This window comes from Vipera berus (genome assembly GCF_964194415.1).
Source record: "Vipera berus genome assembly, chromosome: 2".
In the NCBI taxonomy this organism is placed as follows: Eukaryota; Metazoa; Chordata; class Lepidosauria; order Squamata; family Viperidae; genus Vipera; species Vipera berus.
In genome coordinates, this window is record NC_138203.1 from 112,691,524 (window position 1) to 112,715,885 (window position 24,362).

The window sequence follows — 24,362 nt, forward strand, 5'->3', positions numbered from 1 at the left end:
TACTGAGCCCTAACCAACAAAATGCAATTCAATGGTGAGAAAACTAAGGTTTTACATTTAGGCAAGAAAAAGCAAATGCACAGGTGGCTCAACAAAGGTAGCTGTGAGAGGGACAAGCACTTAAATATGAGCCAGCAGTGTGCTGCACCTGCAAAAAAAAGCCAGTGCAGTCCTAGGGTGTGTGAACGGGGATATTATCATGGTGACGTGAATTGTTAGTACCACTTTTGGTAAAATTACACTTTAAATACTGTGTCCAATTTTGATCACTTCAATACAAAAAATATATTGAAACCCTGGAAAGTGTACAGAGAAGAGCAGCAAAGATGATAAAGAAGGCTAAATAATATAAAAAGTGGTCGAGAGAGCTACATATGTCTAGCCTTTCAAAGAGAAGGATTAGAGCAGGGGTGTCAAACTGCTGGCCCACAGGCTGGACACGTCACAAGGAAACCGTGCCCACCCCATTGCCGGCATTGGGAAAAAAGTTCAGATACGTCACGCGACATCATGTTACGTTGCAAGTTTGACAAGTCTGGATTAGAGGGAACATGATAACTGTCTTCCAATACTTGATGGGCTGTCACAAAGAAGAAGGGGTTGTCTTATTCTATAGGGAGCACGGAGTGCAGGACAAGAAGTAATGGGTGAAAACTTGTCCAAGAGATACAACCTAGAAAGATTTTTTTTCTGACAATGAGAGTGATCAATCCATAGAATAGCTTGCCTCCTGAAGCTGTGGGTGCTCCATCAGTGGAGGTTTCCAAAAATAGACTGTACCCCCATTTCACTGGGATGGTATAAGACTCTTGCCTTGAGTAGGGGATTGGACTAAAAGACTGAGGTCTCTTCCAGCCCCATGATTCTATAATTCTAGGATTTATTATTTACGCAAATAATGATTGTCGCAGTTGCGACTACTGCCTGTGGACGGCCTGAGTTTGGGCTGATACAGGCAAGCAAAGATTTGGCCTGTATTTGGGCCGGCAAGGAGTTCAAAAATACTCAAGACATATCTCCCCTGCCTCTTCCCTCCCCGATGCAGCTGACAAAGTGAGAAAGAGCCTGTGGCCTAGAGGTTAGAACAACTGCCTGATGTGCAATCAGCCCAGGTTCCAATCTCAGAAAGGGTGTGGCTGACTGATAAGAACAAATAAGTTTGAAATGGCTATATCAGTCTCCCTTTAATTCTTTGTTAGCATTCCAAAAAAATTACGCAATTCTAGGATTCTATATATTTACATGCAGCAAATGTATGTAAATCTTTGTCTTCAATAACTCTTGTGCGTCTCTTGGGCAACAATGTGCAACTAAAAATTTCCAGTAATTGTTAATCAGTCCCACATGTTAGCTCAGAGCAATTTTAGCCCATTCCTCCTTACAAGAAAGCTTCAATTCAAAGATATTGGTAGGCTTCCTTGCATGAACTGCCCACTTCAGATCCTTCCACAAAATTTCTATAGGAAATAGGTCAGGACTTTGACTTGGCCATTCCAAATGACTAAAGCTTTTTTCTGCTTTAGTCATAGAACTTGTATGCATTTGGGCTATGCTGCATGATCTACTTCAAGGTTCAATTCACAGTTACCCTGACATTTACTTGCAGAATTTGCAGGTAAAATTCACAATGTGTAGTTCCACCAATGCTGAAGCAGCACAAAAGCAGACCAGAGGCCCAAACCATGATACTGAAACCACCATGTTTCACAAATGGGATAAGGTTCTTATTTTGGAACATTTTGACAAACAATACTTTTCATTCAAGCCCAAAAGTTATCTATTGGTTTCATTTAGTCACAGAACATTCTTCCAATAACCTGGTTTATCCATGTAGTCTTTTGCAAACTATAGGTAGGGAGCATTCTTTCTGAGAGTAGTGGTTTTTTCCTTGCAACCCTGCCATATACACCATGTGTCATATTCCAGCTGAATAAGCCCAAGCAAGCATGATGAACTCCAATGTTAACTTTATTAGGCAAAAAACAATCTGGCAAGTTTGAAGTAAAGCTAAAGCTATGGCGGGAAACAGATTTAAAAGAATAAAACTCCCCCTCCCCTCTCTGACAGTTCAGGTCACATTGTCCAAAATATCTTCTGGCAATTGTTATGAGAAGGAACTTTAGTTCGCCAAACAACTCTCCAGCTCTCACATTGGTAAGGAGCACCTGTGGATTCAAACTTTCCCCTTCTTCCTGCACTGTTGGCAAGCTAAGAACATGCAATGGTCCTAAAGACAGCAGGCTTTGGAGCTTGACAGTATGGTTGTTCAGTGTTCTCCCAACAGAGGTCTCTTGAACACTGGCATTCTCTGATACAAAAGAGTCCTTTAGTTACTTAAAAGTAACCTGGGCTTCTTTAAGGCCTTCAAAAGTATAAATGCTTTGCTCTTGTGATCTTCATTGGTCAGTCACTCCCGGGGAGGGTAACAATGGATGTTAAATTGCATACAATGTGCCTGACAGTAGACTGGTGGAGTCAAAACTCTTTGGCAATAGTTTTAGAACATTTTCCAGCCTGGTGAGCTGGAAACAACTTTTATAGAGATCCACTGAAATCTTTTCTGTTACATGATATATTCTCACATACCTACAGTATATGGTGAAAATCAGATAATATCCAGAATTCTGTTCTTTAAATAAGGCAGGATTTCCCACACTCACACCTGATTATTATTCCATTGATTGAAACATCTGACTCTAATTTCCCCTTCCCGTGACCTGATAAATCATCTTGAATGCATATAAAAGGGGGGGGGGAGAATGACATTGTTATACGGTATACTACAGACCAACCAACCAAACAGAAGAAATAGATGAACCTTGTCTCCCAAAAGGTAGAGAGGGGAACCAGAGGGTCAGCCATACTGGACTTAATTCTCACTAGCAGAGATGAAATGTTGACCAGATTTCAATAAACTTAGAACTTGAGAAGTATTCCATGGATGAGAATTCTCAAGGGGAAAACAACCCCAAGAAGCTTGGGAAACTTTGAAAAGTGCAATTATAAAAGCCCGGTCTAGCACAATTCCAATGAGGAAGAAAAATAAGAGATGTCAAAAGAAACAAGCATGGCTGCACAAATAACTCTTGATAAATTGAAAGACAGAAAGGACAAATATAAAAAGTGGAAAGAGGGCACATAACTAAGGCAGAATATCAGCAAATAGCTTGAATCTGCAAAGATGAAGTCATGAAAGCTAAGTCCCAAAATGAACTGAGGCTTGCTACAAAAGTAAAAAAATAACAAAAGCTTCTTTCAACATGTAAAAAACGAGAAAAGTCAGGGAAGTGATTGGTCCATTAACAGGAGAAAAAGGCAAGAAGGTGAGAAGCAGCAGGTTGAAAGCAGAACTACTTAACTCATTTTTTTGCATCTGTCTTTACACAAAAGTAAAAAACAGACCAACCTATCAAAAAATGCTATATCATACAAATTAGGAATTCAAGTCAAAATAAGCCGAAAAAGAAATGGTAAGAGAACATCTATCCAATCTAGATGAGTTCAAATCACTATGATCAGATGAATTATATCCCAAAGTTCTGAAGGGATTGACAGATGAGCTGTCAGAACCACTGAACCATACTTTTCAAAACTCCTGGAGCGTCGGCGAACTACCAGAGGACTGGAAAAGGGCTGTTGTAGTTCCCATCTACAAAAAAGGAAAAAAGTGGATCCAGGAAACTACAGATCTATCAGCCTAACATCAATACCTGGAAAGATTCTGGAAAAGATAAGCAATAAATCTGCAAACACCTAGAGGCAAAGTCATAAGCAGAAGCCAACTTAGATTTGTCAAAAACAGATCATGCCAGATAAATCTTATTTCATTCCTTGATAAAGAGACAAAATTAGTGGACCAGCGAAATGCTGTGGATATAATTTACTTGGACATTAGTAAAGCATTTGATAAAGTTGACCACAACCTACTACTTGATAAGATAGAAAAATGAGAGTTAGACAGCATTACGACCAGATGGATTTGTAAGGACCTGCCTCAACTAGATCTCAACCAGAGTAGCAGTCTGGCTTCTTGGCTGGAGCTTTGCTGCGGCATTCTGCAGCACGATGGCCTTCCTTGACATACCTGAAGCAAGTGATTGACTGTGGCTGGCTCATAGAAGGTTTACCTGCTTCTCCCCTTTTCATGGATTGGATTTGCTTCCCGGGTTTCCTGGAACGGTACTGGTTCCAGGTCTGGTTGATCTCCACTTCTTTGGCTAAGATGCACCAGTCATATAAGTGTGCAGATGGTATGCGGGCTATGCAGGTATTGCACAGGTAGTCATTTAGCCCATCCTGGAAAGAGCTTACCAGGATGTCTTCAGGCTAGTTGAGGCAGCAGGCTAAGTTGCAGAATTCCTCTGTGTATTCAGCCACCATTTTTATCTGATCCCAAGCTTTCCAGTCTGCTAGGTGGTCTTCAAACCAGTGCCTCAATGCTGTCATGAACCAGTTAAAATTTCAGAGCTCGGGGGCATCGCAGTTGTGTAAGGTTAGGGTGATGACTCTGATTTTTGCAACGCCATTAGGCAGGGTTGTCCCATACACTTGCATGTTTGTGAGAATGTGAGCCAGGAAGAACCCAGCTGTTGGGATCTCCGTCAAACTTCATCCCCAGAAGAATCAGTTTTGGCTCTTCTGAGGAAGTTCTTTCTCTGGGTGCTTGTGGGGGTCCTGGCTCTCCATGGAACTGCTCGCCGCTGCGCTGCTGGAGTATCAGACACCGTCTCCGTTGAGCCCATTCCCCCACACACACTGTCTTGGTAGTCACAGTTTCTCCTCCTCTACTGTTGACTTCCTCAGTCAGTTTTTCCTCTTTTTCTGGGCACCCCAGGGATTTAGCCTTTAGGTCCTCGAAAGCTTCCACCATGTATTGCATGGTTTCTTTAGGATTCCCTCCGTTGGGTATGACTGTTTGTCCATTTCTTCGTCATCAGAAAGCAGCTCCATCTTTTTCTTCCGAGCCTTCTTTCTGCCTCCCCGGGTGAAAGTTACCCTTTGGGTTTTTCCTTCACAGTCTTTCTTTCCAACACTGAACAACCATCTCGGCTTCGTGGAATCTTCCAGGGCAGCCACTTCTTCCAATCACCCAGAGGTGCCTTCCTCGGGGCAGGTCTGGGCAGCTGACTCACTCCAATCCTCAGTTCCAGCTTCTCCCATTTTGCTGCCATGCGAAGACATATTGTGCGCGGCCCCCCATGGTAGGGCAGATGTCTCTCCGGGTTGGGTACTACTTGCAGACCTTGCTTTATGTAAGGACCTGCCTCAACTAGATCTCCTAAGAAAGCAGAACTCCTGAAATATACATTGTTTTAAAAGGAAGTTTTATTGAGAGCTAGTGATAGCAGGAAGACAAAGCAAGGTCTGAAGGATTAGCACGTGAAACCTTACATCAAAAAGCCTATTCAGGTCTCCTCCCCCCAGTGTCCAACCCTCCGTTTGAAATTCAGTCAATCCATAGGTACTAGGTTGTTTTGAGAACCTAGTGATTTAGTGTCGGTCTCAAGGTCTCTCTTGGTTTCATTTCCAAACAGTTCCAGGTTCCAGTCTCAGGCTCCATCATCTGGAGATAAGATAGATGTTTTCATGCCACATTCCTTTCACACAGAGGGAGAAGAAAGCAGAGCAAAGAAAATACATCCCCCAACCAACAAGCCCCCCTCCCAACAGACCCTGAAAATGAATACATAGGCATAGCAATAGACAGTAGGCAAATCTATTTGAGGGATCCTGACAAACTGGCTGACTAACCGCACCCAACATATGGTTCTTAGTGGAACTGCATCTACATGGAGGGAAGTATGCAGTAAAGTACCCCAAGGATCTGTCTTAAGCCTAGTACTCTTCAATATCTTCATCAATAACTTAGATGAGGGGAACTAATCAAATTTGCAGACAACACCAAACTGGCAGGAATAGCCAATACTCCAGAAGATACGCTCAAGATACAGAAGGATCTTGACAGACTTGAACATTGGGCCCTACCTAACAAATGAAATTCGATGTAGAGAAAAGTAAGATTTTACATTAGGCTAGAAAAACCAAATACCCAAGTATAGAGTAGGTGGTAACAGGCTCAACTGTGAGAGGGAACTTGGAATCCTAGTGAACGATCACTTGAATATGAGCCAGCAGCTGCCAAAAAAACCAATGCAGTCCTAGGCTGCATTAATAGAGGAATAGAATGAACGGTTGCAGGAATTAGCTATGTCTCCAGCGACATGATAGCAGTGTTCTAATATCTAAGGGGCTGCCACAAAGAACAAGGAGTCAACTTATTGTCCAGAGCACCTGAAGAAAGGATAAGAAGCAATGGAGGGAAACTAAGGAGAGAACCAATTTAGAACTAAGGAGAAATTTCCTGACAGAATAATTAATCAATGGGAAGATTTGCTTCCAGAAGTTATGGGTGCTCCAACACTGAAGGTTTTTAAGAAAAGATTGGACAACCATTTGTCTGAAATGGTATAGGGTTTCCTGCTCGAGTAGAGGGTTGGACTGATAGACCTCCAATATCCCTTCCAACTCTGTTATTCTGTTAATCCTAAAGGGTCACATACATTTATTTGCTATGGTCCCTATTTTTCTACTTGCATTTTTACATGCTTTCGAACTGCTAGGTTGGCAGAAGCTGGGACGAGTAACAGGCACTCGGGATTCGACCCGCCAAACTGCCGACCTTCTGATCGACAAGCTCAGCGTCCTAACCCACTGAGCCACTTGGATCATTTTCCTCAACAAATAAATTAACAAGCATACTGTTTTGATTCTCTTGTTTAATTGGGTCCACTTTAATTAGTTTTTGGACTGGTGCAAATAATGCATTTTAGATCATATTTATGCAAAAATATTGACAATTCAAAATGATTCACAGACTTTAAAGCATCACTGTATTTGGCACGGTAGCTAATTTTTTACCTAAAAGCTTCAATTCTGATGTGTAACATTTTCTGCATAACATTTTGGGTGGTATTGTTTCCTCTCATCTCTGAGAGAAAGGTATGTATGCACTATTATATTCTTTTCCCTTGTCTGGTGAGACCAATGTTTCTCTGTGCTTTTTCTTTAAGTGCACTAGTTCAAAGAAATTTGGCTGAGTGGACTTGGCTTTGATTAGGCAATCTGTTATTGTGCTTTCAATTAAAAGACACTGAAGAAACTATAGATGCTGGATTCAGAGCTAAAAATCAAGTGGGTTTATTTGGTGGCTTCATAAGAAAATGGAAATGCCAGAAACTTTGAGGGAATATCCTTTTAATACTAGGGACAGAGCACTTCACCTATCTAGTTTTGTTTTGTAATAGTTGCTCTTGCAGAGATAATTGATACTTCATGAGGTAACACAATCTTGGAATATACATATGGTTAATTAATCCATTTTGAATGCTTATGCATTCATTCGGCTCAGATTTATGGTATGGGAGATCTGTTCTTCAAAGTGCTATTTTACTCCCCTTTTCCCAGTTTTACAATTAGATTTGGTGGAAAAGAATCTAATCTAGTATAAAGTATATAAGAAGTTTGCCTTTGGCCAGTTTTCTCTGGAGGTTTAGGCAGGCTGTCAGGTAGTCTAATCATTGTATTATACTTGAAGAAACTGAGAGTTCTGACACTTCCATTTTCCTGATATTCTACAGGTAATTGTGCAAATCATAGAACAGTAATTTTTAAATACAGTATGAAGTCTTAGGAGTGTGCTGCAAGAAATTGGAGGTGTGTCTGAATCCACATCAATAGAGGATTGCCTATTGAATGTGTATGAAATTGTTTTGGGCTGCCAATTAAGCAGGAAGTCCAGTCAAAATTACTCATACCTGAAAGTAGGTTTTTTCTGAGGATGAATAATTTCTACTCTTGTATGCGCATTTCTCTTTTCATGGTATTTAAACATATGTCCAATTTTAATTTTTCAAAAAAGTTTATCAGAACTTTGGAAAACAACTCCAATTCCAATGCAATTCCTACTCTTCCTGGATGTGAGAATGTGGATTATGCTGCAGTAAGAGGAAGGTGGAAATCTGACTGGATGGGCTGTTTTATATTACATAATGGGCTGGCTTCTTGAATATCAGAAGAAGTATGAACCTATGAAAAATCCTTCTATATCTCTTTCTCTAGCTTCTTTCAAGTCTGGTTGTAGTATTGATGGTGAGAAAGGGTCAGGAGGCTTTTCTTGACCTTTCTACCCATTTTTTCGGATATTTGTACCCCTTCTGTTTTCTGGATCTGTAAATATGGTAGCTTTTGTGCTTAATAAATAAAGGCAAATTTTGTGATTAAGAGAAATGTCCCTTTTTCCTCCCCCAGACTGACAGCAGAAATAGTTTTCTTGAAATTTGTCATCTTGGGCTGTTCTCACTAATTTGCTGCCCAAAGATCTGCATCTGTTTCTTCTTCCACACAAGCATTTCTCTCCTTCATTATCTTCAGTCTGTTTTTCTGGCTACATTCTTTTAAACTGCAATTAGATTTTGAAATATAAATGATTCCTGTTTCCGATTCTCTTTTAAATTTAAAAAGCAACAATTAAACAGACATGCTTTCTGTTCAGTGTCTTGAATTCCCAGCACTTTTTCATTGCTTTGTTGAGCAAATTGAATTAAAGCTGAGTTTGCAACAGCCCATGCCCTCCAGTGCACCATCCTTGCATATGAGCATTTGTACAGTTGTGTAAATTACTTGGAAGTTTATGTTGGCAGTAATCTGAGCAGCTCTGGGAAGATGAAGATTCAATACAGTCCGGGCCTAACTCTTGATCCCTTTCCATGGTTACTCAGAATTCTTGCCTATAACATTTGTAATTGTTGTAACCTAACACATTCATCTATACTCTATAGCCATTAGGTTTGGCATGATTGTACTTAAACATGTGAACAAATTCCTCAGTACAGATTGCTCCTTTCCAACTCATTACTAATCTGTGTGGTTGTGCTAATTTGGTAGAAGAAATATCTGCATTTAAGCTAAGTTGTATTAAACTTTGTCTTTCTTTTTTCTTTTTCTATTCTAAAATTACTGGCAACAATAAGAATGGTCAGCATAAATTTGGATATCTGAAGTTGGGCCCAGCTTTGTCTTACATAATTTAGTCAAAAGGCTATTGTGATTTTGTTTGTTTGGGTAGAGGGAGAGTTGATTAGGACTCATTTTCTTAACAGTAATCAGAAGGTAGAACGATGAGAGGGGTTTTTTTATAGGAAGGCATGAAAACTAAGCTTTTGAGGGTTTTGAGAAGTTGTAGACTTTAATGAAGCTGACTAAAATTGCATGTTTTCAAGATTATTGGCTGTTATAGCTGCCTGCTAGCCACTGCAAAAAGTTAGCTTTTGACCATTTTGCAGTTCAGTTAGATTCTCTTGCCTAGTTGGTTGTAAGAAACTGTATTCTGTTTAATTATTCATAAGCTCGGGTGGGGAGTGGGTACCGTATCTTCTGGCGTATAAGACGACTTTTTAACCCATGAAAATCTTCTCAAAAGTCAGGGGTCGTCTTATATGCCAGGTGCTGAAATTTTAGGGACAGGGCTGGCTGGAAAACCTGGAGCGGATCTCCCATTAGGTCTGCGCAGGGAAAGCGGGACCAATTGAAGAAGAAGCTACAGTCTGTGATTTTTTGTAGGCTGGGGTCTGGGCGTCTTTCCTTCTAAAGTTGAAGAGCAGCTGCAGTCTATCCCAACTTGAAAGGTAGGTGGGGAATGCAGCAGCCAGAGCAGCTGCTTAGCTCTAAGGATACATTTGACTCAGGAACTGGGTGGGCTGGCTGGAAAACCTGGAGCAGATCTCCCATTTGGTCTGCACAGGGAAAGCTTTAAAGTGAATTAGGAAAAGTTTAATCCACTTGCACTGTTTTATGTTTACATGTTTGATGACAAACAGCCTTACGTTTATAAGTGACAGTTTTCCTACTAAGTACCTGCATGTCATAAGCATTTGAATTAAAATTACCATATTAAAATCATATCTGATGTTTTTTAATTTTTATTTGGTGTGCGTTGGAAGAGGGGTAGTCTTATACGGCAAGTATAGCCCAAACCCTATAATTTAACAGGAAATGTAGGGGGTCGTCTTATACACCCAGTCGTCTTATACGCCGGAAAATACGGTAATTCTTATTATTTATTAGGAGCTTTATTTTTTAAAAACCCTGGAATTGTTGTGATTCAGGGTCAGCCTGTGGGTTCGGCAGTTGGGTCGGATGACTCGGATGACTCAGATGAGGGGTAGGAGGGGGGTGTTGAAGAAGAACTTGCTGATGATGGCTTGGAGGCTCCACAGAGCCCTCAGCCAGGCCCCTCTTACTTGGTGGAGACCCAGCTGCGTGAGCTCGACAGTGTGGATGAAGATGACCCACAGCTGGCCCTGTTCAAGGACGCCCGACGCAGGAGGCAGTCAAGTAGGAGCAAGCAGAGAAAGGCTGTGGGACTTCTCGGAAGGAGGCAAAGAGAGGCCACACCCTGAACTCTTATAAAGGGAGTGTTTGGGGGAGGGCTGGTTTGCTGAAAGCAACCGCTCCGATAGAGGATCAAAGCTCCGGTATCTTGTTTCATATTTTGTTTGTTTGTGTAATAAATTTGGCAGACGTTTTCCAGCCTCTGCCGTTTGTACAGGGGTTGCCTTTCTGCAAGGCCGGTAGCAGGCTGGTACAGAACAGGAATAAGCATTATTGTACGTTGATTGGCTCGTTCGTTAGAACTGCTTAGCAGCATTTTTTTTTAAAAAAGAAACATATAATGGTTAACTTCAAAAGAGGATATTATATTCTTACAGCATACAGAATAATACAGTTGGAGATCTCCTTAAGTTTCCATTCACTTCTTGTCTTGTCCTCAGGTGCTTTGGAGGATAGGCTGGCCTCCCCTTATCTGTGTAAGGTAAAGGTAAAGGTTCCCCTGCACATGCATGCTAGTCGTTTCCAACTCTAGGGGCCAGTGCTCATCTCCGTTTCAAAGCCGAAGAGCCAGCGCTTGTCCAAGGACATCTCCATGGTCATGTGGCCGGCATGACTAGACGCCAAAGGTGCACAGAATGCTGTTACCTTCCCACCCTAGTGCTCCCTATTTTTTTACTTGCATTTTTACGTGCTTTCGAACTGCTAGGTTGGCAGAAGCTGCGACGAGTAACAGGCGCTCACTCTGTTACGCAGCACTCGGGATTCGACCTGCCAAACTGCCAACCTTCTGATCGACAAGCTCAGCGTCCTAACCCACTGAGCCACCGTGTCCCTTCCTTATCTGTGACAGCCCCTCAAATATTGGAAGACTGCTATCATGTTGCCCCTAGTCTTTTGCCTCGTTAGACTAGACATATGCAGTTCCTGCAATGTTTAGCCTCTGTTCCCTAATCATCTTTGTCATTCTTCTCTGCACTCTTTCTAGAATCTCAACATCTTTTTGTATCATAGTGACCAAAACATGGACATAGTATTCATAGTGTGGTCTTACCAAGGCAAGATAAAGTGGTACTGACACTTCTTGTGACCATGATACTGTTCCTCTGGTGATGCAGCCTAGGACTGCATTGGCTTTTTTGACAGCTGCAGTATACTGTTGGCTCATATTTAAGTAGTATTCATATTTAGATCCCTCTCATAGTTGTTGCTACGGAGACATCTATTTTATACCCATGCATTTGTTTTTTCTTGCCTAAATGTAAAATCTTGCTTTTCTACCACTGAACTGCATTTTGTTGGATAGGGCCCAGAGTTCAAGTCTGTCAAGATCTTTCTGAATCTTAGTGTTGGGTATTCCCCCCCAGCTTGTATCATCTGCAGATTTGATTAGTGCCCTTCTATCCATTAGCCTAGAACTCTAGATCATTTATGAAGATGTTGAAGAGAACTGGGCCCAAAACCAGACATTGAGGTCTGCTTGCTTCCCTCCATCCATCTGGATGTAGTTTCAGTGAGGACTACCCACTGAGGGCATTTGGTCAGCCATCTATGAATCCATCTAGTGGAGATGATGCTCTCTGTTCCATATTTTTCTATCTTATCAAGAAGTAGACTGTGATCTACTTTATCAAATGCCTTACTGAAGTCCACGTATACTATGTCCACAGCATTTCACTGGTCCACTAATTTAGTCAATATGTTTGTCTGGCATGATCTATTTTTGACAAACCCATATTGGCTACCAGTAATAGCTTTGCCTGCTTTTGGTATTTGCAGATCTGTTGCTTTATCATCTTTTCCAGGATCTTCCCAGGTATTGATGTCAGGCTGATTGGAATGGAGTTTTCTGGATTAATTTTCCCCCTTTTTTGAAGATGGGAACCACATCAGCCCTTTTCTAGTCCTCTGGTAGTTCCCTGGTCCTGCAAGATCTTTGAATGATATCTTGCAGTGATTCTGAGATCATGTCTGCTAGCTCATTCAGAACTCTGGGATGTAATCCATCTGATCCTGCTCATTTGAATTCATTTAGAATGGATAGGTGTCTTACCATTTTCTTGCCTATTTTGACATATTCCTAATTTGTCTTTTATGATACCACTTTTGATAGGCTAGATTTTTTTTGCTTTTGTGAGAGACAGATGCAAAGAATGAATTAAGCAGTTCTGCTTTCTCCTTGCTGCCATCCTTGACATCTTTTCCCATTAGTGATTTTTTATTGTTTTTTTCACATTTTGAAACTTAAAAATTATTTTTGACATTTATCGTAACTCTTAATTCATTCTGAGCCTTAAGTTTCCCGACTTCTTTGCAGTTCAAATATGCTGGAATTCTGCCTTAGTTATGTGTCTGTCAGAATCCATTTATATCACATTTCATAATTGTATAGGTAGAACAACGTGCTATTTCTGAGGATGGTTACTAAAGCGATTTTCAAACAACAGGGGATGTCTTAACTAGGGAAGGGAGGGGGACAGACAGGTCTGGATTGTATCTTCATTTACAACTGAAAAGGAAAGCAATAACCATAAAACCAAGGAGAGTTCCCTTTCCCATGGAAGGCCCTAACACCTAGCAACTGACGACAGCCTGACCAAATGGATGAGGGGAGGGGCTGAAATGGGAATGGTTTATATAGGATTGAAATGTAACTTTTGTCAGATTCCGTCTTGTATTCCCACAATCGATTCCATCCTAGTAAACATTTTCCTTTTGGACTAAACTTGCATCCAAGAGTTCTTATTTCCTAAGATGTGGATTGAGGTGGGTCCTGACAGTAGACGGAATCTGCTTTAAGAGTCAACCTGGAAGGGAAAGCCTTACCGGGGGACTTTGCAACAAATACAATGTCTGGCGACGAAGCAAGAGAGGAGGGAAGCCCCATGGAGGGGGAGTCTTCCCCCCAAATGGAATCCCAGAGACAATGGGAAGCTGAAGCAGCATATTCCCCCGGGGAAGAAGCGGTGAAGCAGTACGACCGAAAACCCCGGTGGTCGATGGGCGTTGGAAGGAAAAGTGAGTGGGAAAAGGCTTCGGGAGAAATGACCCTGAGGCGTAGTAACCACCAACCGGAATGGAGGCAAGAGATGGAGAGTTCCCTGCACGCCAGCGAGGAGGAGCGGATCCTGGAAAAGGCCATTGATCTGATGAAAGCAACCCTGAGTTCACTGAGGGAGGAGAGAGCTGAAAATCGCAACCGAGGCAGCGCCTGGGGACGCAACTGGAAAGGTAACGGAGGGGATCCAACACCTGAAACCCCGGGGCCATCCAATGGAACAGGAATTGCTGCCTCAGCAGTACCCACCCCCCCCAGAACCACAGATGGGGACCAGGATGAGGAGCGATACCGGCCACGGCGCAGACAACGCTCCAGCCAAAGACTCCCGCCCCTGGAAGTCAAATTCAAGGGGGAGCCATCACGACTGGGATTTTTCCTAACCCAAGTCCTCAGCTACATGGAAGAGTACGGACAGGACATCCCCAGTGACAAAACACGCATCCGAATTGTGCAATCTGCCCTGGACGGGACGGCTGCAGACTGGGTGGTGAACTTGCATGACTCCAACGCCCCAGAACTCAACGACTTCAACCGATTCATGTCATCTTTGAGGCAACGGTTCGAGGATCCTTTGGCTGACCGTAAGGCCCGGGAGAGAATCAAAACGGTGAGGCAGGGCAGGCGAGCAGTGGCTGATTATACCCAAGAATTCTGAGCCATTGCCAGCAAGCTGAACTGGCCAGAAGACATCCTCCTTAGCCACTTCAAAGACGGTCTGAACTACGACCTGTATGATGCTTGCCTGCCTCGAGGAGACCCACCCCACCTCGATGACTGGTACATCCTGGCGGAGGAAGTGGAAATAGACCTACTGAAGAGACACCGCAGAGGAAAACCATGGGGCCGCCTGCCACCCGAGCAAACACGCGAGGGGGAAAAACCACCAGCCACAGCCAAAAAATCAACAAGTTGCTTCAACTGCGGGAGAGAGGGCCACCGTGCTGCAGAATGTCGTTCAAAAGCCCCCCCACGAAAACCAGAGGCATCATCCTCCAAGAAGCCGGGGAAGCCCCAAGGCAACACAAAAGAATCTTCCATGAAGGGGACAGAGGCTGTAGAGTCCACAATTCCTGCCAGGAACTGGGACTGGACTCCGGCCTGCACCGCAGGGACGGTGGACAACTCGGAAGACAGCTCAGAGGGAGAACCATTGGTAAGTGGACCCCTTCCACCCATACTTAAGACAGTGACTATATTAGCTTCCGCTATGCCTGAAGCAGCCAAAATAAAAGCTCTGATAGACTCTGGGTGCATCCGCTGCCTTATCAGCCCAACGCTGGTGGAGAGATTGAGCATCCCAGTGAGGAGGCTAAAACAACCAATCTCTTTTAGTCAATTAGATGGGACAATAGCAGGGGGAGGACCAGCCACCCTAGCCACTTTACCAATCCACCTATCACTGGGGCCCCATGAGGAGGACATAACGTTTATAGTGGCCCCAGGCATGGAATGCCCAATGATCCTAGGACTGGAATGGCTGAAGAAATGGAACCCCGGGATAAACTGGAGGACAGCAGAACTCAATTTCCCAAAGGGGGGGCAGAAGAACTTAGACTCCAAAAGCACCCCCCCAACCCAGAGGGAGGAGACAGCAGCAGTGGGGAAAGAGAAGGGATTACCAGAGATACCGGAGGAATACAGGGACCTGGCTGAGGTTTTCAGTGAGGAAAGAGCAGATGAGCTTCCCCCCCACCGCCCCACAGACTGCACCATAGAATTCAAACCTGGGGCAAAACTCCCCAAACCCAGGATGTATGCCATGAGCCCAAGGGAAATGGCAGAAATGGAGAGATTCATAAAGAAAAACTTAGAAAGAGGATTTATTGAGCCTGCCAAACCCAAAGTGGCCGCCCCGGTTCTGTTCAGGGAGAAGAAGGATGGGTCCTTTCGTTTGGTTGTGGACTATAGAAATTTGAACACAATTAGTGAATGTAATCTGTACCCCCTTCCCCTAATGAAGGATATGTTATCCCACCTATCGAAAGGAAAGATTTTTACCAAACTAGACCTGAGGGAAGCATACTACCGTATTAGGATTAAGGAAGGAGACGAATGGAAGACTGCATTCAACTGCCCAATGGGGTGCTATCAATTCAAAGTATTGCCATTCGGACTGCAAGGGGCCCCCGCAGTCTTTATGCAATTAATTAATGACGTGCTGAGAGAGCACCTATATAAGGGGGTCCTGGTTTACCTCGATGACATCCTTATCTTCACAGAAACCAAAGAGGAACATATCAAACTAGTCAGAGCAGTCCTGAAGAAGTTGCGAGCTACCCACTTATATGCTAAATTATCGAAGTGTGAATTCCATCAGGAAAAAATCGACTACCTGGGATATCGCATATCTCCAGAGGGCATCGAAATGGACCCTGAGAAGGTCAGGGCAGTACTAGAGTGGGCACCCCCCCGCACACGGAAGCAATTGCAAAGTTTCCTGGGGTTTGCAAACTTCTACCGCCAATTCATCCCCGCATTTGGCCAAATAGCCATGCCCCTCACAAATTTGTTGAAAACGAAGGGGGGGTCACCCGTGAAACCCAGCCAGCCTCTGAAATGGTCAATGGAATGTCAAGCAGCATTTGAGAGGCTAAAGAGACTTTTTCTGCTGAACCTGTCCTAAAACACCCAGATCCCGACAAACCTTTTGTAATACAGGCAGATGCGAGTGATGTAGCGGTAGGAGCCGTACTATTACAAGAAAATGATGGGGGGACATTGCAACCATGCGCATACACATCCAGAAAACTCACAGAAACAGAACAACGCTGGCCAATATGGGAAAAAGAGGCATTCTCGTTGAGGTGGGCATTACTAACATGGCGCCAATTTTTAGAAGGAAATAAAATACCTTTCCAGGTCTGGATAGACCACAAAAATTTGGAAGCACTAAAAACGCCCAGGAAGCTCACTCCTAAGCAAGCCCGCTGGTCCCAACATTTTCACCGATTCAATTTCACTCTCAAACACTTACCGGGGGAAAAGAACTTCCTGGCAGATGCATTATCCCGCATGCCCCAATATAACAGCACAAGAGTTACTGACTTTAAACCACTTGTACCGGAACAACAACTGGCAGCACCAGTCACCACCAGGGCACAAGAAAAAATGAAGCCGAAGGTAGATAGCCAAACTGGAATAGAATTCAGGAAATCTTTGGAAAGTGATGAATGGTTCCAGAAAAATAAACATGTGTGCACAATTAAAGATGGACTGCCGTGGGTGGGGGAGAAGCTATATATACCTGCCACACAGAGAATCAATTTCATGCAACTGTGCCATGATACAAAATCAGCAGGACACTTTGGCTTTGTAAAAACCTTACACTTAACTAAAAGGCAATTTTGGTGGCCATCTATGAAAAAGGACATAGAAAGCTATGTGGGTAGCTGTCAAATTTGCGCGATGGCCAAAAGACTGCAAGGGAAACCGCCAGGTCTGTTACAACCGGTGGCAAACCCCTCAGCCCCATGGAAAGAAATAGCCATGGATTTTATCGTAGAACTGCCAGAAAGTAATGGAAACACCGTAGTCTGGACTGTCACAGATCTGTTCTCTAAGCAAGTACATTTCATACCTTGCCAAAAAAATCCCGACTGCAAAAGCATTAGCAAAACTTTTTGTACAGCATATTTACAGATTGCACGGGGTACCACAACACATCATATCTGACAGAGGGGTGCAATTTACGTCGGCATTTTGGAAAGAATTTTTATCCCTCTTAGGAACCACCCAAGGACTGTCATCTAGTCACCATCCTCAGACAGACGGAGCTTCTGAAAGACTTAATAATATACTTGAACAATATCTGAGATGCTATATTAATTTTCAGCAGTCCGACTGGACGGACCTACTGCCTTTTGCAGAAGTAGCATATAATAATGCAGTCCACTCAAGCACAGGTTACACTCCTTTTCAAGTAGCTACAGGCCAGAGTTTCAACCCAATACCAGAACTAACCCCAAAAGAACCGGTTATCCCTGATCTGAAGGAATGGATTGCTCAATTACAAAATACATGGCCAATCGTTAGGAAAGCGTTGGAAGATGCCAGAAAAGCATACAAGACACAGGCAGACAAAAAAAGAACCGATCCCACACCATTTAGGGTAGGAGAGATGGTATATTTATCCACAAAATACCTGAAATCACTCCAACCCTGTAAAAAACTAGGACCAAAATATATTGGACCCTTTCCAATTAAAAGAATCATAAACCCAGTAACAGTTGAATTAGAACTACCCAAAAATCTTAGACGAATACACCCAACCTTCCACTGCAGTCTATTAAAGAGAGAACAACAATCACCACTACGAGAAAAAATCCCACCACCACCACCACCCATCATGGTGGAAGGAGAACAACATTTTGAAGTGAAAGAAATCTTAGACTCCAGAAAACACCATGGAACGATACAATATTTAGTGGCATGGAAACACCTCCCCTCCTCAGAAAATGAGTGGGTTAACAAACTCCATGTTAAAGCACCTAAGTTGCTTAAGAGGTTTCATACAGAATATCCAAACAAACCAGGCTAACATTTATATGTTTTCTTTCCCCACAGATGGACTCATCTTTTTTCTGAAAGGAGAGCCGAATGTCAGAATCCATTTATATCACATTTCATAATTGTATAGGTAGAACAACGTGCTATTTCTGAGGATTCTGCCATCTCTCCGAGGGGGGGGAGAGGATGGTTACTAAAGCGATTTTCAAACAACAGGGGATGTCTTAACTGGGGAAGGGAGGGGGACAGACAGGTCTGGATTGTATCTTCATTTACAACTGAAAAGGAAAGCAATAACCATAAAACCAAGGAGAGTTCCCTTTCCCATGGAAGGCCCTAACACCTAGCAACTGACGACAGCCTGACCAAATGGATGAGGGGAGGGGCTGAAATGGGAATGGTTTATATAGGATTGAAATGTAACTTTTGTCAGATTCCGTCTTGTATTCCCACAATCGATTCCATCCTAGTAAACATTTTCCTTTTGCATCCAACAGTTCTTATTTCCTAAGATGTGGATTGAGGTGGGTCCTGACAGTGTCCTTCTTTCCCTTTTTTATATTTGTCCTTTTGTTTTTCAGTTTATCAGAATTCTTTGCACAACCATGCTGATTTCTCCTGAGATCTCTTTTTTTCTTTTTTAGTGGTAATGTGCTAGACTGAGCTTTTATAATCTCATTTTTCAGAGTTTCTCAAACTTGAGTGATTTTCCTAGTCTTCTACTGCCCTGTCATTGTAATGGATATAAAATCCTTCTGAAATAGGAGATTTTCTAAGCAGATTATAGGGTGGAAACTTGAATATTACTTTCAGTTTATGCATTGTATCTAGATTTTGAAATTTTATGTTCAAATTCCTGTTTAAATGTGGTGTTCAGGAATCAAATTCTGGCCTAAAACAATACTATAGGATAGTTGCTGTTCTTGCAACTGCTTTTCATAGCATCTTAATTAAGGAACAACAATTAAACAGTTTAACAACAGTTTAACAACAGTTAAAGACATACAGTATTATCCTTAGAACATGTTTGTCTATGTAGTTGGTAAATTGCTGTTATGTATTATAGGGAAGACTGGTAGGTAACTGTCCTACTAGTGTTCACTTTTTCTTTAAAGATAAGCTTCTGAGGCACCTCCAAACATAATTAAATTAAAATAATTTCATCTTGAGTAAAAGTACAGATAAATAAAAATACAATTAATATGAAGAGTGATTTCCTGCCTGATTTAAAAAGCAAGAACTCAGAATACAATGTCTGGTTGGTTTCTGAAACAGAAGATTATCTATCCTTCAGAGTTGTAACTTGTTCTTGAGAGACCCGTCTGTATAATTGGTGTAGCAAGAGAGTTGCTTCCTTAGCTAAGATAAATTTACCTTACTAGTTACTAGTGCCAAATTAGCATACGTACATGGTAAATATTTATTGGAAATCCTTGATGGGAAGAATGTATTGAAATTCTGGAATCAGTGGACTATAAACAGGAATGATCAATGCATATTCTGTGTTCTGAGTTGTGGCTGCTGACTATGGCTACTTTGTATATTATAAATATCTTTTTTTGAAGAGGCAATTTCAAGATAAAGCATTGTTGCCAATATATTCTGGCTACTGTTTCATTTTTTCAGAGATTTTGTATAAAGCTATGTGATAGCTGATCTCAGCTATAATCTTACATTCTCTTGCCTCTGTTTCATGCTGTGAAGTTCCACTGCCGATGTTTTGTCTACTGCTTATTTGTTGTTCTTGAGAGAATTGTCTATAAGATTAGACAGAATTGTTTCCTTATCCAAGTCAAAACTGTCTTGCCAGTTACTAGTACCAAAACAGTCCAAGTCACATACTGAATATTTATTAGAAGACTTTGAAGAAAGTTTCCCGAAGTTTTGGAATCATGGATTGTAAGAGGAAACCAGCTCCTGCTCACTGTTTATTCATTGCAAAATACATACTCATTAGTGATTTTTAGGCTGCAAACTGGATACATACATACTCCAACTAGGTTATTCTGTATCTTGTACATGAGCTGATCTTTTTGGATTGCCTATTGCAGAGCTATGGTCATGTCATATATCAAAGTCTACTTCACAGACCTAGCATTTCCTGTAGTTGACAGCAGTATTAAAATTTCTCTAGATTCAGTTTTTCGTAAATTCAAATGTTTGCTTCCAATTTAGTCTTACAGGATTATTTTACTTTCTCATTAAAAATTGGCTTTAAGTTTTACTGTCACAAATCAAGCTGCTGTGGACTAACAGTTCAAAGAAAGATTAAAGACTGGTATCATCAGTGGACTTCCATTATTTGCCAAGGCCATGGTGCTGTAAGCTGAGGTGCTTTAGTCTTTTCTGTTTGTGTCCTGCTGCACTAGGCTAGAATTTTAAAACATTGTATCAAATCTTTCCAAGCAACTCCCTTCTTCTTTTGTTCTTGAAGTTGGCCTGTAATCTGTTCTTTTCCTCCCTTCTCAACTCCCACTTCTTGATTTCCTCCAGGTCATCCGGCGAGGCTGGCTGACCATCAACAATATTAGCATCATGAAAGGGGGCTCCAAGGAATATTGGTTCATCTTAACAGCAGAGAGTTTGTCTTGGTACAAGGACGAAGAGGTATGTAATATATATCTGCCTCATGTCATGGGATTTTTTTTCAATTGTTATCCTATTCCAGCAGTGTTCTGTTCTATTCTTCAATTAAAAGAAAGCCAATTTGATTTTATATAAAACTTAGCTGAATTTATGCATTTTGTATTGCACAGTTATATAGTATGTGTTCAAATTTTCAGCTGATAAACATTTTGGAATGGATGCTAGTGTGATACAGGAATTAGATAGTTAGACTATAAGTTCACTAGATGTCTGGGCCATAATCTCAGTCAACTCATATGGCTACTTTGAAAATACCTTTGGAAGAGATGATAATATATTAAACTTGTATAGCAAAGGGAAGGTATGTTTATATCTAGTTAATATTAATAGAAGTAGCACACTCTGTGAATTATGTCTGTTTGTGTCACACCTGCCCCAATTTAGGTCTCTAGGAAAGAAAGACCTTCAACTCCATTTGGTTGAAGTGATAGGTTAAGTAATTGCAGTGAAAGCTTGAACTTAGTATTCCTGTGCAAAGGTTACACTTCTTTCCCATTCAGTGGCCCTCCCCACTTGACCAGTTCATCTGTGTCCAATAGCATGCCATTTTGATGCTTTGGGAACTGCTTTGATGCTTGGTGCCTCGCATTGCCATTTCGCATTCTTCTCCCAGGCCAGGTGTCCTTGGCAGCTTGGCTTATTCTGGTTTGGCACTGGTGAAGATGTTTTGTGCCATTATGAATTCAGTTTTGGAAGATCTCACTTTAAAAGTAACTACAGGTAGTCCTTGACTTACAATGGTTCATTAAGTAACCGTTCAAAGTTACAACAGCACTGAAAAAAGTGACTTATGACCAATTTTCACACTTATAACCATTGCAGCATCCCTGTGATCACGTGATTTACATTCAGATGCTTGGTACATTTATTACAGTTACAGTGTCCTGGAGTCATATGATCCCTTTTTGCGACCTTTGACAAGCAAAGTGAATGGAGAAACCAGATTCACTTAATAGCCGTGTTACTTATTTAAGAACTGCAGTGGTGGAAAAAGTCATAAAATGGGGCAAAATTTCTCACTTAGCAACTTAAATTTTGGGCTCAATTGTGATCGTAAGTTGAGGACTATCTGTATATCTGATTTTTTCCAATATTCCAAGCCTTAGCATGATGATAGAATACATATAATACATATAATTTAACAATAACTGAGCCTCTCTTAGTAAACTTTTACCAATCAAGATATTACTTGAGCCCATTTTAGTTCAGAGCTCCATTTCTCACAGTGATCAGCCAGGAGCCCCTGAAGTATTTTTGAGCAGGAAGTGGACACTGCCCTACCCTGTTATTCCATTGCAAATAGTATGTGGGAGCACTCTAACTCCAATCTGTAATCTTCAAGACTAAGTGTTCACTGAATCTTAAAACCTTAGTGGATTTGTCATCCATAACTTTAGAAAAGATGGGAGGAGCATATTTGGAAGACAGTTTCTTATAAAAGTGATACTGTTTGCTCAAGTTCATTCTGCAGTAAATGCCTCTCAGATTCCTTTGAGTTGTGATTTTATTTTGTAAGCTCCTTTGAAGGTTTTTGCCCTCTAAAATGACCTGGAAATGGGTTAACAAATTTTAAAGCTTATTTTAAATATTATGTGTGCCATCAAAATCCTGGCTGTTTTTGTTTTTTTTGCAGGGGGACTGCTGCTAATAGCGTCAACTATTTTTATTTTGTTTTGTTTTTCTAATTTACAGTGGTAAGTTAGAAAACAAAAAGGGTAAAATAGTACAGTGAATAAAAGAGGCAGATCATAAAAGATCTTAAACATATCATAATACTTAGAAATAAAATTAATCTGAAAACATGCGTAAAAGCAAAAATATTTGCTTTGTTAAAGTAACAATTACATAAATGCTAAAAAAGCAAAGTTTTGAAATGTGGCTATTGAAATGCTGAATGAAATTGCTGAAATAACTAGTTTTTTTCTTGTTTTCCTGTAACCCTCTTGCTTTACACACACACACACACACACACACACACACACACACACACACACCAATAGGCTATCATACAATTACCAGTGTCTCTAGATCTCATTTTAGAGAACATTTTATTTAAGAATTCCCAATTTTCAGATTGTATATTATTAAGGTTTTCCACTGAGAAAGTATTAGCTGGAGTTTACAGTGTCTTAAAGCTCTAAATTGGAAGTTTGAAGAGTTTTGCTTAATGCTTAACTTTTATACATTATTGCATTAAAAATGTAGAAAAATTGAAATATTTATCTCCCCTGATAGTTGAGCTGCTACTGAGTCATTCTGGTTAAGTTGCAATAATTTCATCACAGACAAGGACGGATGTAAGTCAGAATATTTCCCCTAAAAGAGAACAAAATTATGACAACTTTAATTATGAATGGTTTAGCAAGTCAGAACTGAATCAGAAATACATGTCTAATTCATTTCTGAGATTTACAGTCATGTGAAAAAGAGAGTAAACCTTCTTTGAGTTCTATGTTTTACCTATCAGGACATAGTAAAAGTCATGTGGTCCTTAGCAATTCTTAAAAGTAGGTAAATATTACACCATGTCATCATTTATTTTACAAAAAGAAAGCCAAAATGGAAAAGCCATGTGTGAAAAACTAAGTGCATGTTATCATTCAGTAGCTTGTAAAACCACTTTTAGCAGCAATAACTTGAAGTAATTGTTTTCGGTATGACTTTATCAGTCTCTCATATCATTGTGGAGGAATTTTGGCCCACTATTCTTTACAACATTGCTTCAGTACATTGAGGTTTGTGGGCATTTGCTTATGCACAACTCTCCTGAAGTTCTGCTACAGCATTTCAATTGGGTTGAGATCTGGATTTTGACTGGGCCATTGCAATACCCTGCTTCTTTTCTTTTTCAGGCATTCTGTTGTAGGTTTGCTGGTGTGCTTGGGATCATTTCCCTGTTGCATGACCCAATGTCAGCCAAACTTTAACTGTCAAATGGCCTCACATTTGACTCTAGAACACTTTGATATACAGAGGAGTTCATAGTCGACTTAATGCCTGCAATGTGCTGAGGTCCTGTGACTGCAAAACAAACCCAAATCATCACCCCTCCACCACGCTGCTTGACAGTTGGAATGGGATGTTTACGCTGATATGCTGTGTTTGGTTTTCACCAAATGTGGCACTGTGCATTAGGGCCAAACATATACAATTTGGTCTTGTCTGTCCAAAGAACATTGTTCCAAAAGTCAAGTGATTTTTTTTCAGATGCAACTTTGCAAATTTAAGTGTATTGCCATGTTCTCTAAGATCATTGCTGATGTCTTTACTGTTTGGCATTGCTGGAAACCAAGAGAGATCTAAAACTTTGACTTTTATAGAGGTAGTCACACTTGTTGATGATCAATTGATCGAGGGCACTTCATTAGTAGCACCTGGTTTCTACTTAGCCTCTTCATACCTATGGAAGCAGTAAAGGTGTACTTAGTTTTTCACACATGGCTTCTCTATTTTGGCTTTCTTTTTGTAAAATAATGACATGGTGTAATATGTTGTGTGTTGTTTTTCATCTCAGGTTGTATTTGCCTACTTTTAAGAAGTGCTAAGGACCAGATGATTTTTACTATCTCCTATCCTGATATGTAAAACCATAGAATTCAAAGAGGGTCTACTTTCTTCTTCACATAATCGTATATTATGTTCTCTTATTTGAAAATTGTAGAGTGAAGGAAAGAAGCATACAGTAATGACATTCCTTGCATGTGTGTATGCCATGCATAACATTATCTTGCTCTTTGCCTAGTGGCTGTTTCGTGATTAAAAA

General features: G+C 41.2%; 1 protein-coding gene across 6 annotated transcripts in view; it reads left to right on the plus strand.

Moving 5' to 3' along the window:
• The window catches only part of DNM2 (dynamin 2), a 176,714-nt gene that overhangs the window by 125,091 nt on the left and 27,261 nt on the right, over positions 1-24,362 (plus strand). For all 6 annotated transcript variants that reach the window (XM_081317587.1, XM_081317589.1, XM_081317590.1 and 3 more), the window contains one exon: positions 20,447-20,560. In XM_081317587.1, coding sequence (XP_081173713.1) covers positions 20,447-20,560 — 114 coding nt within the window. The remainder of the gene's footprint in view (positions 1-20,446; positions 20,561-24,362) is intronic.